The 14,507-nt window shown below is 45.9% G+C and overlaps 1 protein-coding gene across 10 annotated transcripts in view; it reads right to left on the bottom strand.

The window, feature by feature from the left end:
* The window catches only part of CTPS2 (CTP synthase 2), a 158,064-nt gene that overhangs the window by 101,962 nt on the left and 41,595 nt on the right, over positions 1 to 14,507 (bottom strand). For all 10 annotated transcript variants that reach the window (XM_045022516.1, XM_045022306.1, XM_045022006.1 and 7 more), the window contains 2 exons: positions 10,676 to 10,827; positions 3,316 to 3,448 (listed from right to left, as the gene is read on the bottom strand). In XM_045022516.1, the coding sequence (XP_044878451.1) occupies positions 3,316 to 3,448; positions 10,676 to 10,827 (285 nt within the window). The remainder of the gene's footprint in view (positions 1 to 3,315; positions 3,449 to 10,675; positions 10,828 to 14,507) is intronic.

The following is a 14,507-nucleotide window of genomic DNA, read 5'->3' as shown; positions in this document are numbered from 1 at the left end:
TCTGTCTATCTAGCTATGTATTTCTATTTAGCCCATAACTGTAGTAGATGAGCACCTCTCTCAGCCACAATAAAATACAAATAAAAATATAAGCAGGGTCTGAATGAGCTCTCCCCGGGCATCTAGTGTTGAGCTGGGGGAAAAGACTTCAGGAACAGACCATGTTTTTATAGATACACCTACTCCGCCTAGGTGTGCCACATAATGGGACTGCTTTGCCAAAACAATCACTTTTGGCTGGTGTTGGGTTACAAATCACTTTAGTATTGAGTGCAGGGGTAATGAAATGTTGCTGTCTTTATTGTACGAGTAAAGGACAGCAGAACTGTGCTTAGCCTGCCCTGATTGAGGGGTAACCCTAAACTGAACTTCACTCACTAAGTAGGGGATAGAGGTGCCAAATCCCAGTGAAGGAGCGAAAGGATTTGGACTCTATCTAAAGAGTTCTAGAAACCATTTGACCTTCCCTACTCCAGTGTTTAAGGACAGAACTAATCAGACTCAATTGAGAGTCATTCCCTCACTCTCACAGATGTTGGGAGACAGGCCAGTCTGTCACTCAGGGGTGTGTAAAAGGCCTCTGATTTTTCACTTTATATTTACCAAGCTATAAAAGATGGTCATTAATAAATGAATAAGTATTCAATACATTTCGGCTAAAACATTATTTCAGTGTTATAATTTCAATGTGGAGCAGTTAATTTATAGTAGGTTGCTGAACAAACTCAAAACTCTTGCTTTTATCATTATACATCTGAGACTAGACTTTGGCTCTATTCAGGACAGTACTTATGCACGTGCTTAACTTTAAGAAGAACATTTGGCCTGCTCCAGGGGCCAGTGAGGAGTAATGGAGACATGCCTGTACCTCATCCTCTCTCCACCTCCTCTGGAAGAGCTTATGCTCCTGACAGCACTAGAGAGAGCACAGGGACTGTGATTCAAGAGGGGGAGAAATACTCTTTGCACCCTCCAAGCCACACAAGAATCAGGTGCAATCTAGCCCAGGATTGCCTGTTCTCACCAATTTATCTGAGATCACTTAGAGACCATGTACTACAGCAGTGTGTCATTTCCAATACTGTATTTTTCTCTGCAAACTCAGATTCTTAGTGTTTTGCTAAATCACAGGCTGTTAAAATTTCATCTGTATTCATAAACTAATATTAACATACTTCTCCACACCACCTTCCCAAGCCAGACGTTGCTATCTCTAGAGGTGAAACTTGGCAACAAAAGCAGAAAGTTTCACTATAAAAATAGTTGGTATCACACTGTGAAGATTACTCCAGCTTCCCAATTTAAAAAGTAAGAACAAGTTAGTTTCTGAAATGTTCCTTAAATTGACCACTTCCTTTAAAGTACGTTAAAAAAAAAGGGGAGGGCAAATTCTGATAAATTCACACTGAGTAGCACCTTGCTCCATGTATAATCCTATTGATATAAATAGGGTTACTCATGGAGTAAGGTATTACTCAATGTAAGGATATCAGAATCTTGCCCTAAATGTTAAAAGAAATTCAAGTTCTATTTATCATAGAATTATTGAAATGTAGAGCTGGGAGGGACTTTAAGAGGTCTTCTAGTCCAGCCACTCACACTGGGATTTAAAGTCCTGACAAATTTGACACTGGTCTCTCACGTGAGATTCTCCCAAACACTTCAGAGAACTGAAGTGTGGGTTGCTCATGGGCATAGGCTTGCCACAGGAGGCACAAGGTTTGAAGCACAGGGACCAACACACGCCCAGCCCCGTGGGTGAAGAGAGCCCCTTGACGATAAGGAAAGTTGGTTCTATCTACCTAACACTATTTACAATATATACACTATAACAGGGGTCAGCAACCTTTCAGAAATGGTGTGCTGAGTCTTCATTTATTCACTCTAATTTAAAGTTTCGCGTGCCAGTCATACATTTTAAAGTTTTTGGAAGGTCTCTTTCTGTAAGTCTATAATATATAACTACTTTACATACAACAATAGTTTAAATAAGGTTTTTAAAATGTTTAAGAAGCTTCATTTAAAATTAAATTAAAATGCAGAGCCCCCAGACCAGTGGCCAAGATGCAGGCAGTGTGAGTGCCACTGAAAATCAGCTCGCATGTCGCCTTCGGCACACGTGCCATAGGTTGCCTACCCCTGCACTATAACTATACTTAAGACTAACAAACTATAAAACAGAATAAGAACCATGGAGAAGAACACCTTTCCGAAGCAAGAGGAGATGTTCCAGCAACGATCATACGTGGTAAGAAGGAACTGGGAGGCTGTGGGGCCGCCGGCACCCCTTATACCAGCATATAAGTGCATGGCTCCAGGGGGCGCTAGAGCCAGCCCAATGGATATCACTGTGGGAAATATCTCCAGCAACAGTGCACACACACCTAACATGGAATGGACATGAGCAAACACTCAAAGAACAACTGATCCTCTTCCTCTTTATAACAACTCTTAACATATTTGAAGCCTGTTATCAGCTCCCACCTCAGTCTTCTTTTCTCAAGATTAAATGTGCTGAGTTTTTTTAACCTTTCCTCATAGGTCAGGTTTTTCAAAACCTTTAATCATTTTTGTTGCTCTCCTCTGGACTCTTTCCAATATGCCTACATCTTTCTTAAAGTGCGATGCCCAGAAACAGATGTACTACTCCAGCTGAGGCCTCACCAGTAGAGCAGGACAGTTACCTCCCGTGTCTTACATATGAAATTCCTGTCAGTATTAGCCTTTTCTGCAGCTACGTCATATTGCTGGCTCACATTCAATTTGTGATCCACTATAACCCCCAGATCCTTTTCAGCAGTAGTTATCCCCATTTTTTATTTGTGCATTTGATTTTTCCTTTCTAAAATGTAGTACTCTGCATTTATCTTTATTGAACTTCATAATGTTGGTTTCAGGCTAATTCTCCAATTTGCCAAGGTCATTCTGAATTTTTTTCAAAGAGTGGAATGTTTTTCCACTTTTGAGCAAACTGCAATTGCTTACACCAAAGGGTAATGCTTGATGCTGCATGTAGTCTTATTAAAATCAACAAGCTCTTCCTTTGGTAGTCAGCACTTGCAGATGAATGTCCTTTGTTTGTAAAGCAAATCCAATTGGGGCCATTTTTGCAGTGACACTTTTAGATGCATTTAGTCTAAAATAAAATAAAAACGAAATCTCTCATACTTCTTAAAAAAAAAAACATATCCAGTCATTTTGTGTACACCTGTATATGTAAGTCCTAATTAAGATACACTTTAATATTACATTTGCCTAAGTGATGGAAGCTAACGTTAAAGCATTCCTGAAACTGAAAAAGAGATTGAGCCTCACCATTAAATTCAGTTTGTGATTTATTGCCAAAGCTGAATGTTCCAAGGCCTTGAAAACAGATGCGTAGCAGTCACTTAGTTTCGTATACTTGCCAACCAGAGCTATGGAGCATATCTTCAGCAACCTTTCATATCTGACAAAAGCAAGGTTTCTAATTATTATGCTCATACTATGCATTCTAACTAGGGCTGTTGATTAATCACAGTTAACTCACACGATTAACTCAAAAAATTAATCGCAATTAAAAAATAAATCATAATTAATCGCAGTTTTTAATCACACTTTGAAACAACAGAATAACAATTGAAATTTATTAAATATTTTGAATGTTTTTCTACATTTTCATATCTTACTCCTGGGGGAAAAGACAGTTACCTTTTCCGTAACTGGTGTTCTTTGAGATGTGTTGCTCATGTCTATTCTACAATAGGAATAGTGGAGCATGCACATGCATGCATGCTCACCATGTGCACCGGTGCCAGACGTTTTTCCCCTAGCACCTGTAGGGGGGAGCACCCCCAGCAATCCCTGGAGTGGCACCTCCATGGCGTGGTATAAGGGACACTGCGTGCTCCCCCCATCCTCAGTTCCTTCTTGCCAGATAACTCTGACAGAGGGGAAGGAGGGTGGGATGTGGACTAGACATGAGCAACACATCTCAAAGAACACCAGTTACGGGAAAGGCAACTATCTTTTGTTCTTCGAGTGATTGCTCATGTGTATTCCACAATAGGTGATTCCAAGTGATTGGAGGTGGGTAGGAGTTCATAAATTCTCAGGATGGAGCACAGCCCTGCCGAACCCGGTGTCCTCCACGGTCTGGGAGACGATCACATAATGTGAGGTGAATGTGTGAACTGAAGACCATGTGGCAGCCCTGCAAATGTCCTGAATGGGGACATGGGCTAAAAAGGCAGCAGACGAGGCTTGTGCCCTAGTCAAGTGTGCCCTCACAATTGACGGTGGAGGGATTCCCGCCAGGTCGTAACAGGTGATCCAGTTGCAGGTGATCCAGTTTGAGAGCCGCTGAGTAGAGATCAGCCGACCCCTCATATGTTCGGCCAAGGTGATGAACAGCCGAGAAGGCTCCTGAATGGCTTAATCCGCTCCAGGTAAAAAGCCAGACCCATCTCACATCCAGCTTGTGGAGGTGGTGCTCCTCGCTGGACGCATGGGGCTTGGGGCAGAGGACCGGCAGGAAAATGTCCTGACCCATGTGGTAGGTGGAGACCACCTTTGGGAGGAACGAAGGATGTGGGTGGAGCTGGACCTTGTCCTTATAGAACACCGTGTATGAGGGCTCGGAAGTCAGGGCCCTGAGACCCGCCTACCTGACGTGATCGCCACCAGGAAGCCCACCTTCCACGAAAGGTGCGACCAGGAGCACGTAGCTAGTGTCTCAAACATCAGCCAGGCCAGCACCAAGTTCAGGCCCCACTGCAGGACTGGAGGCCTAACATACGGGAAGAGACGATCCAATCCCTTAAGGACTCTGCCAGTCATAGCATGGGAGAATACCATGTGCCCCTGCACCGGTGGGTAGAAGACCAATATGGCCGCCAAGTGCACCTTGATGGACGAGGGTGCCAGGCCCTGGGCTCTAAGGTGAAGGAGGTAGTCCAAGATGAGCTGGATTGGGGCAGCCACGGGGGAAACGCCCCGCTCAGGTGCCCACCACGAAAACCGAGACCACTTTGCCTAGTAGGCTCGGCGCATGGAGGGTTGCCTGCTTTCCAAGAGGACACGCAGAACCCCTTCCGAGCACATCCTTTCCTCCCAGCCTAACCATTGAGCAGCCACGCGTGAGATGGAGTGCCACTACATTGGGGTAGAGGAGGTGGTCCTAGTCCTGGGAGAGCAGGTCTGGGCGGGACAGTAACAGCCACGGTGGGGTGACCGCCAGGCTCGTGAGGGTTCCACACCAATGCTGCCTGGGCAATCAGGAAGACCCAGGCCCTGTCCGTCTTTATCTTTTCCAGGACCTTGACAATCAGCAGGAACGGGGAGAAGGCCTAGAGAAACTGGCCTGACCAGGACAGGAGGAAGGCCTCGGAGATAGCGCCCCGTCTGAGCGCCCCCCACAAAACCGGGAACAGCAACGGTTCTGCCAAGCCACGAACAGGTCCACCTGGGGAGTTCCCCACTCTTGGAAAAGTCTATGCCCCAACTCTGGGTGAAGAGGCCACTCATGCTGAGAGGAGAAGTCCCTGCTCAAGTGATCCGCCCACATACAACACTGTCTGCAGGGTTGCCCTGGCAGTGCTACACCCTCCTCCACCAGAGCTTTGAACTCCTTCTTGTCATGCTCCTGGAGGGAGTCCTCGAACTTGGGCAGAAAGCCCCGTAGATTGAATTCAGGCTGGCCCAGGAGAGCCTGATGGTTCGCCACCCATAACTGGAAGCTTGAGGACGAATACATTTTTCTCTCAAATGAATCCATCCTCCTTGAATCTTTATTTTTCGGAGTGGGGGCTGGTTGGCCCTGCTGCTCCCTGGGGTTGACCGACTCAACCACCAGGGAGTTAGGAGCAGGGAGGGTGTATAGGTATCCATGTCCTTTGGTGGGCACAAAATACTCGCATTCCACTCTCTTAGCGATGGGGGCTGATGAGGCTGGGGTTTGCCACAAGGTATTTGAAATTTGCGCCACCCCTTCGTGGAGTGGCAAGGCCACCCTGCCCAGTACCGAGGTGGACAGGACGTTAAAAAGGGAGTCCGAGGGCTCCTCCACCTCCTCTGCCTGAAGACTGAGGCTTGATGCCACCCTTTTCAATAGCTCCTGGCGGGCTTTAGAGTCCTCCGCAGGATGGAGGGGCTGTAATTGCCTCCTCGGGGGAGGGCGAGGAGGCAGGCGTGGTACTTTGCGTGTCCACTGGCATTGGAGGATCCACCACCTGGTCGCTCTCCAGGCACAGCGCCAATGATGCACGTCCCACCGACTCCTTCCTTGGAGGCTGGGAGAGGGGGTCCGACGGCTGTTCCGAGGCTCTGGCCACCGAGCGAGGCCCCACTGGGGGCTGCGTCAGGGGCCACAGTGCCCACTGGTACTACTGTGCTGTGGCACTGGCGGAACGGTTCGGTCTGGCTGGCCTGACCCATCGATGGACGACTACGAAGGGAGGCTGGGCTGATATACCTGCCGCTGTTCCTGGACTGGGAGGAGCGGCGGCACCGGGAACGGTGCTGACCTATGAGACCATGACCCTGATGTGGCAGAATGGCACCGCTGGTAGCAGCTGCTCTGCAATCGGCTCTGGGGAGTGGATCCGCAACAGCAAAGCGACGGCGATTGACACCCAGGGCTGCGGGAGCGGTGCCGTGGCAGGGTCCTGGAGTGAGACGACAAACGGGAACGGCATCGACGTTCGTGTTGCGACTGGCTACAATAGCCCCTCTGAGACGAGGACCTTCAGCATTATCTGCCTCAGTCCTGCCGGTGTCCGCTCCTCGAGGACACCAACGCAAGGGACGGTCGGTGAGCAGCGAACGGTGTTGGGAACCAGTGACCGGTACCGAGTTGGGGGTGCCTGTGGAGATCCCAGTGGCAGCTTGCCTCTGGAGTGCAGGGCCAACATTGGTGGTGCTCCTGGTACCAGCATGGACATAACATCCCAGGCTGCTTGCAGGGCCTCTGGCGTGGAGAGCACCTGGACATCAGGGGAAACCTGCTCCGAATGGGCCAGGCTACTCTGCTTGACCTGAGTCGGAAGCCTAGAGGCCAATGGGGACCGAGGACTGCCCAACATGGGTCTAGCCTCTCCCCCAGTCTTGCTCCGGTGCTGCAGCGGCAAAGGCCTCTTCTTAGCCTTCTTGACATGCCCCGCAGATGGGGAGCAGTGCCGACTGGTAGATGGTGTCGGGGGGCCACCGCGCACTGACACCGCAGTACCTGGTGACGACTTGGAGCGGCGTGCCAGAGTCGGGGTCAACGCCGACTCCATCAGGATGGCACAGAGCCTAATGTCTCTCTCTCTCAGTCCGAGGCTTGAACAACTTGCAAATCTTGCAGCAATCACTGAGATGGGTTTCACCTAAACAGCATAAAGAGTCCGCGTGCGGACTTAAAACCCGGGGCCCGGGGCATGCCCCCACCTGGGCACACTAAACTAAACTAAACTAAAACTAGTCAAACTACTAACTACAGGTACCATACACTGAACGAAGAGTTCTGGGGATGAGCTACAGCAAAGCTGGAGCAGAGCAGTTCCAAAGCACGTTCACTGGTGACAAGAAGGAACTGAGGTCGGGGGAGCGCACAGCTTATACTGCTCCATGGAGTCGCCACTCTAGGGGTCGCTAGGAGCGCTCCCCTACAGGTACTGCTAGGGGAAAAACTTCTGACACCGGTGCATGTGGCAAGCACGCACACCTATTGCAGAATACACATGAGCAATCACTCGAAGAATTATGTGCCACTGCACATGCACAGAATTTATGTCCCCCGCAGATTTCTTTGTTTCCCTGCAGAAAAATGACTTTCTGAGTGGGAAGCAAAGGGAAGCCACAAAAGCGGTCATGAGACCCTTCCCAGCAGTATGTTTCGAGTGCCCAGGGCAGCCGGCAGAGAGGTATATCACTGTGGGGTTGAGGCAGGACTGGGGAAGACGTGGCTGGTGGCTCCTACCCTGCACCGGGCTCAGCTGCTCATCCTGGCTGGGCTCAAGAGGATGGGACTTCCTCTTCCCATGGCATCCGGGGCTGAGTCAGACCCACTCCCAGATTTCTCCCCCAGCTGTAGGAAGCTCTGCAAACTCTCCACCTCCCCCCCTCCTGCACCCATTGCTCCTCAGCTGCAGGGGGTGCGATCATTGAACAGGGAGCTACTCTGTCATCCGTACAACCCCCATGCATCCAGATCCCCTCATACCCAGACCCCCCCGCCGAGCCCCAGATCCCCACACACCCAGAACCCCCCCAATGAGCCCCACTCCCCCTGCACCTGGACAATCCCAATGAGCAACCCGCACCCAGATCCCCATCTACCAAGCCCCAATCAGATGCACTTGGATCTCAACCCCACTGAGCCCCACTCCCCCAGCATTTGGACCCCCCACACCCAGACCCCTCTGCTAAGCTCTATCCTCACCCACACTCAGACCCTCCCGCCCCTGCTGAGCCCCAACCACCTTCACCAGGATCCTCCCACAAAGTCCCATTATCGTTGCACCCAGAACCCCCCAACAAGCCCCTGTGCATCCAGATCCCCCCGCACCCAGATCCCCCACTGAGCTGCCGGCACCCAGAACCCTCTCAACCCGCACCTGGATTTCCCCCACACTAAGCCCCTCCACACTTGGATCCTGCCTTGCTGAGCCTGCCAGCCCACACCTGGTGCACCTGGCATGGAGGGGCAGGGCTCTGGGGTGTCTCTGGAGCAGGTCCGGTCCTTGCGCTGTGTCAGGGTTGGGTGCAGCCTCACCACGGAGTCTGTGTTCCAGGAGCGGGGAGCTGCACAGTGATCTCCCACCTCTGTGCAGCCAGTGGCCTGGCCACGCTGGAGCCTCCACATTTATTTGACAAATAAAATTTGCAGAATTTTGCAAAATTTTAAAACACTCTGCACCAAAAAAATTAAAATTCTGCCCACAATTCCCTCAGGAGTAATATATATTGTATTCTGTGTTGTAATTGAAATCAAAGTGCAGATTATTTTTTATTATAGATATCTGCACTGTAAAAATGATAAACAAAAGAAATAGTATATTTCAATTCACCTCATAAAATACTGTAGTGCAATCTCTTTGTCCTGAAAGTGCAATTTACAAATGTAGATTTTTTTTGTTACATAACTGCACTCAAAAACAAAACAATGTAAAACTTTAGAGCCTACAAGTACACTCTGTCCTACTTCTTGTTCAGCCAATTGCTAAGACAAACAAGTTTGTTTACATTTATGGGAGATAATGCAGCCCTTTTCTTATTTACAATGTGACCAGAAAGTGAGAACAGGCATTTGCACAGCACTTTTGTAGCCGGCATTGCAAGGTATTTACATGCCAGATATACTAAACATTTGTATGCCTCTTCATGCTTCAGCCACTATTCCAGAGGACATGTTTCCATGTTTGATGCTCATTAAAAAAATAATGTGTTAATTAAATTTGTGACTGAACTCCTTGGGGGAGAATGGTATGTCTCTTGCTGTGTTTTACCCATATTCTGCCATATATTTCATATTATAGCATTCTCAGATGATGACCCAGCACATGTTGTTCATTTTAAGAACACTTTCACTGCAGATTTGAGAAAACACAAAGAAAGTACCAATGTGAGATTTCTAAAGATAGCTACAGCACCTGACCCAAGATTTAAGAATCTGAAGTGCCTTCCAAAATCTGAGAGGGATGAGGTTTGGAGTATGCTTTCAGAAGTCTTAAAAGAGCAACACTCTGATGCGGAAACTACAGAACCTGAACCACCAAAAAAGAAAATCAACCTTCTGCTGGTGGTATCTGACTCAGATAATGAAAATGAACATGCATCAGTCTGCACTGCTTTGGATCGTTATCGAGCAGAACCTGTCATCTGCATGGACGCACGTTCCCTGGAATGGTGGTTGAAGCATGAGGGGACATATGTATCTTTAGCGCATATGGCACGTAAATATCTTGCTATGCCAGTTACAACAGTACGATGAGAATGCCTGTTCTTACTTTCAGGTGACATTATAAAGAAGAAGTGGGCAGCATTATCTCCTGCAAATGTAAACAAACTTGTTTGTCTGAACGACTGGCTGAACAAGAAGTAGGACTGCGTGGACTTTCAGGACATGCAAAGTTTACATTGTTTTATTTATGAATGCAGGGGTTTTTTTACATGATTCTAAATGTGTAAGTTCAACTTGCATGATAAAGTGATTGCACTACAGTACTTGTATTAGGTGAACTGAAAAATACTATTTATTTTGGTTTTTTACAGTGCAAATACTTGTATCAAAAATAAATATAAAGTGAGCACTGTAAACTTTGTATTCTGTGTTGTAATTGAAATCAATATATTTTAAAATGTAGAAAGCATCCAAAATATTTAAATAAATGGTATTCTACTATTGTTTAATAGTGCAATTAATCGCACAATTAATCACAATTAATTTTTTTAATCGTGCGATTAATTGTGATTAATGTTTTAATTGCTTGACAGCCCTAATTCTAACAAATGTTTCTTTTCTAAAAATAAGATAAAATAAAAAAAATACACATTTTTAAACACAGAGGGCCATAGCCTCTGCAGGCATAAGTCAGCGTTGCTACACTGACTACAGTGAAACTATATCACTTTATGCAAATTAAGGACCTGACCCAGAGTCTTATATTCATAATGATTTTAAAACTTTGAGAAAACATAATAGGAGTTACAATACCTGTCTGCCATTTTCTTCCATTTGAAAAGAAGATCACTTGGTTGGTCATCAATAGGTAGGTTTAATCTCTGTTTAAAATATTTAATAATGCCTTGTTCTTCCAACAGGATTGGCACTCGGTAAGTGGAAGAAACATCATGGATAAATATCACCTAGTAAATAAATTGTGATTATGAACAAAAATTGGTTTTCTAAATACTTGCATACAAAATGTAAAAGCTAAGGAAATTCATACCTACAGAACAAATGTAATTCAATACATATACTTTGCCCATATACTAAAATTAGATAAAGCAACATAATCGATGTTTAATGTCCCTCTCAATCACTTATCTGTAAAGAAAAGCTATTTAAAGTATAAAGATGAGGATTCCCTCAACGTAGTGGACAAGCTATGTATTATTATTATTATTTGTATTACCATAACACCTCAGAGGCCTAATCATGGACTAGGACTGTGCTAGGTGCTGAAGAAAATGCTTCACTGTGACACAGGCCTCAGTCCTATGAACATACATGGGAGTAGCGCCATTGAGGTCAATGGTGCTGCTCACGTGTGTTTGCAGAATCTGGATGTAAACATATTTGTGTGTTTTAAAATATTAATACAAAGATCTGACAAGGAGTCACAGAGATTAAGCTGGTTTTCCTTTTTAACAAAACAAACAAACATTGTAGTATATTTATTGTCTGAAGAAAGAACATGAATGGAGCCTGCTTCCTATTTGCAAAGAAAAGCTCTCTCCTGGGGGCCTAAAGAGTTAATGGTGTTTCCAATAATGGAGGGTTTTCTTAACCACACTATATTCTGCAATCAAATGGCAGATGTACCAATTCAAAAATATATTTATAAATGTACCCTCATGTCATAAACAGACAGTCCAGGGTTAATTCCTCTTTTAAAGGGTTAATTCCTCTGTAAAGGGTTAAGAAGTTCACATAGCCTAGCTGACACCTGACCAGAGGAACCAATGGGGGGACAAAATGTTTTCAAAGAGGGAGGAGGGAAATCAGTCTTTTGTCTGTTCAAAAAAGTTTGTGCTGGAGTGAAGGATCCAGGAATCAGCTATCTAACATTTCTTAAAAGTAGTAAGTGTTTAGAGAAGGAATGTATTAGATTATGTTTATTTTCTTTTGTGACTTAGTTTTTCAAAAGAAGGAGAATCAAATTGGATGTCTTTGTGTAACTAAGATTTTTGCCCAGAGGGACATGCTCTGTTTTGAATCTGTTGTCTATGAGAGTAGCTTGCATGCTAATCTCACAGAGGTATTCCTTTCACCCTTTTCTTTAATTAAAAGTCTTCTTTTAAGAACCTGATTGATTTTTCCTTGTTTTCAGATCCAAGAGTTTTTTGGATCTGGGCTCACCAGGAATTGGTGGGAGGTGAATCAGCCTCAATCCTGCCAGGAAAAGGGGGATAAAGACTGGAGAAATATTTTGGGGGGAAGAAAAAGTTTCCAAATGACTCTCCCATAAACATTTGTTTAAACCATTTGGTGGTGGCAGCTACTAGATTTAAGCTGCTAAATAAGGTTAGGGTTTATCTCATGCAGGTCCCCACATCTGTACCCTAAAATTCAGAGTGGGGGTGACACCTTGACACCTCAATATAAAGTGTGACCCAACTGTCAATAATTAAGCTCACTACATTTAGCCTGCAGGAAATTGTGGAATCTGAAGTCCTGAGTATGAATCTATATGCCCTCTCTTGATGTCATGTATGGAGATCTGTTTGATAAGGAATGGCTACTTACCCCATAGTAACTGCAGTTCTTCAAGATGTTGTAGTCAGTGTGGATGCCACTGTAAGAGGGCATGTGTCTCATGCATGGGATAGCAGAGTTTTTTGACTAGCTGTGTCCTTCAGGGCTGTGCCTGCACTCTGTGCTTTCTTGTGCACCCATACAAGGACCCAAAGGTTGGGGCAACTGCAACCCTCCCTCAGTTCCCTCACAATTCAAAGCTCGTATTGGCCAGGGACTCCAAAAAAAAGGGATGGAGGGCAGGTCGTGGCATCCACATTGATGACATCTCAAAGAACCACTGTTACTGTAGGGTAAATAACCACATTTTCTCCTGTGACTATGTGTCAGCGTGGATCCCACTGTAGGTGACCAGCAAGCAGTAACCTCTCTGGACGGTAGGAGTGAGAAGTTTCAGCTGCATCAGTTAACCAGCAACTGAAGCACTCTTCTCCCAAAGTTGGGATCTGGTTGCCATGTCAAGGATATAATATTTAAACAAAAGTCAGTGGGTTGCTTCAGGCTGCAGCCCGGCAGACCTCAGAGACTGAAAGAGGTGCTGGACACTTGCTGCCTTTGCCTGAGTGAAGTGCATCTTGAAGTTGGGAGGGAAAGACTCATCAGCCATTTGATAGCAGGTGGAAATGCACTTTATGATCCACTTAGAGAGTCTCTGTGACAAGATGGCTTGACCTTTTGATGGGCCAGAAATGTCCAGAGGTTTGGATTCAGCCCTGGATACATCCTACTATACAGCTTCTTTTCTCCCAGAGTCAAATGTGGCTTGGAGAAGAAGACTGGTAGGGTGACTAACTGGTTCAGGTGAAATTCTAAGACTCCTTTAGGGATGAACTTGGGGTGTGATTTCAACACCACTTTATTGCTATGGAAGGATGTGAAAGGCAGTCCAGCTATGAGAGCTTAGAACTCACTGACCCTCTGCACTGAGGGATGGCCACCAGAGACTCCATCTTGATGGTAGGTGGTGTAATGAGCAATCCAACAGTGTTTTAAAAGGAGGCTCCATAAGTTTTTAGGTGGATAATGCTGAGGTCCCACATAGTCTTTGGTGTCTAACCAGAGCTTAAGTATCAAGGAGGCCCTGGAGGAATTTCAGTACTGTCAGATGAGAGAAGTTAGAGTATGACTGTACCAGATTATGGCACACCAATATGGCTGCAAGGTGAAACCTGAGAGTGTAAAATGCTTGTGCTGCATGCTTCAGGAGCAACATATAGTTGAGAATCTTCAGTGCCAGGTCCTCAATTGGGTCCATATTGTTTTGGGCTTCCCACACAGAAAATCTTTTCCATTTCGGGACATAAGTCTTCATGGTGGAAAGTTTCCAGCTCTGTCTGAGAATTTCTTGAATCTTAGGGAGCAGCCTTTGCAAGTAGTGCTCAACCAGCCGACCACCAAGCTATCAGGTGCTATGACTGTGAGTCTGGGTGCAGTATCTGACCTTGGTTCTAAGATGACATGTGTAGGTAGGTTAGGAGCTGGCTAAGAGGCCACTTCAAACATCTACAATAGATCTGACACCAGAACTGTCTCATCCAGTAAGAGGCTATCGGAATGATCGCAGCCTGGTCACAGCTAATCTTGGATATTCCCCTGGGAATCAGAGGAATCGGCAGAAAGGCATATAGAGGTCCTCAAGGCCATTGAAGAATCAAGGCGTCTAGTAATGAGCCTCAGCTGACTCCCTCCCCTCTAGAGCAGAAGTCTGGGACATGAGTGGTAAGCAGGAACTGAGGGAGGGTTCTGGCCACTCTGGCCCTGATGCTCTCATGAGGCAGCACTGGGCACATACATGGCTCCGACCAACACTGCTATTCAAACAAACTCCAGTCTCATATGCATCAAGTGCATGCACACCTACCACTGAGTCACACTGACACACTCAGAGAAGAATTGTGGTGTTTACATGAGCCATATATGAATCTATTATGCTTGTTAACATGTAAAAGCTTTAATATTGGATAGTATTTGCATGTTCATTTTGGTGTATTGAAGAGCCATTGACAATTTAGTCACTGTTAATAGTGCTGTTCTAAAAAGTTTACGGAGGATTAATAACTAATGTAAA

Source organism: Mauremys mutica, chromosome 1 (genome assembly GCF_020497125.1).
Source record: "Mauremys mutica isolate MM-2020 ecotype Southern chromosome 1, ASM2049712v1, whole genome shotgun sequence".
NCBI lineage: Eukaryota > Metazoa > Chordata > Testudines > Geoemydidae > Mauremys > Mauremys mutica.
Note: the sequence above shows the minus strand (reverse complement) of the source record. Positions and strands in the feature narration are given on the sequence as shown.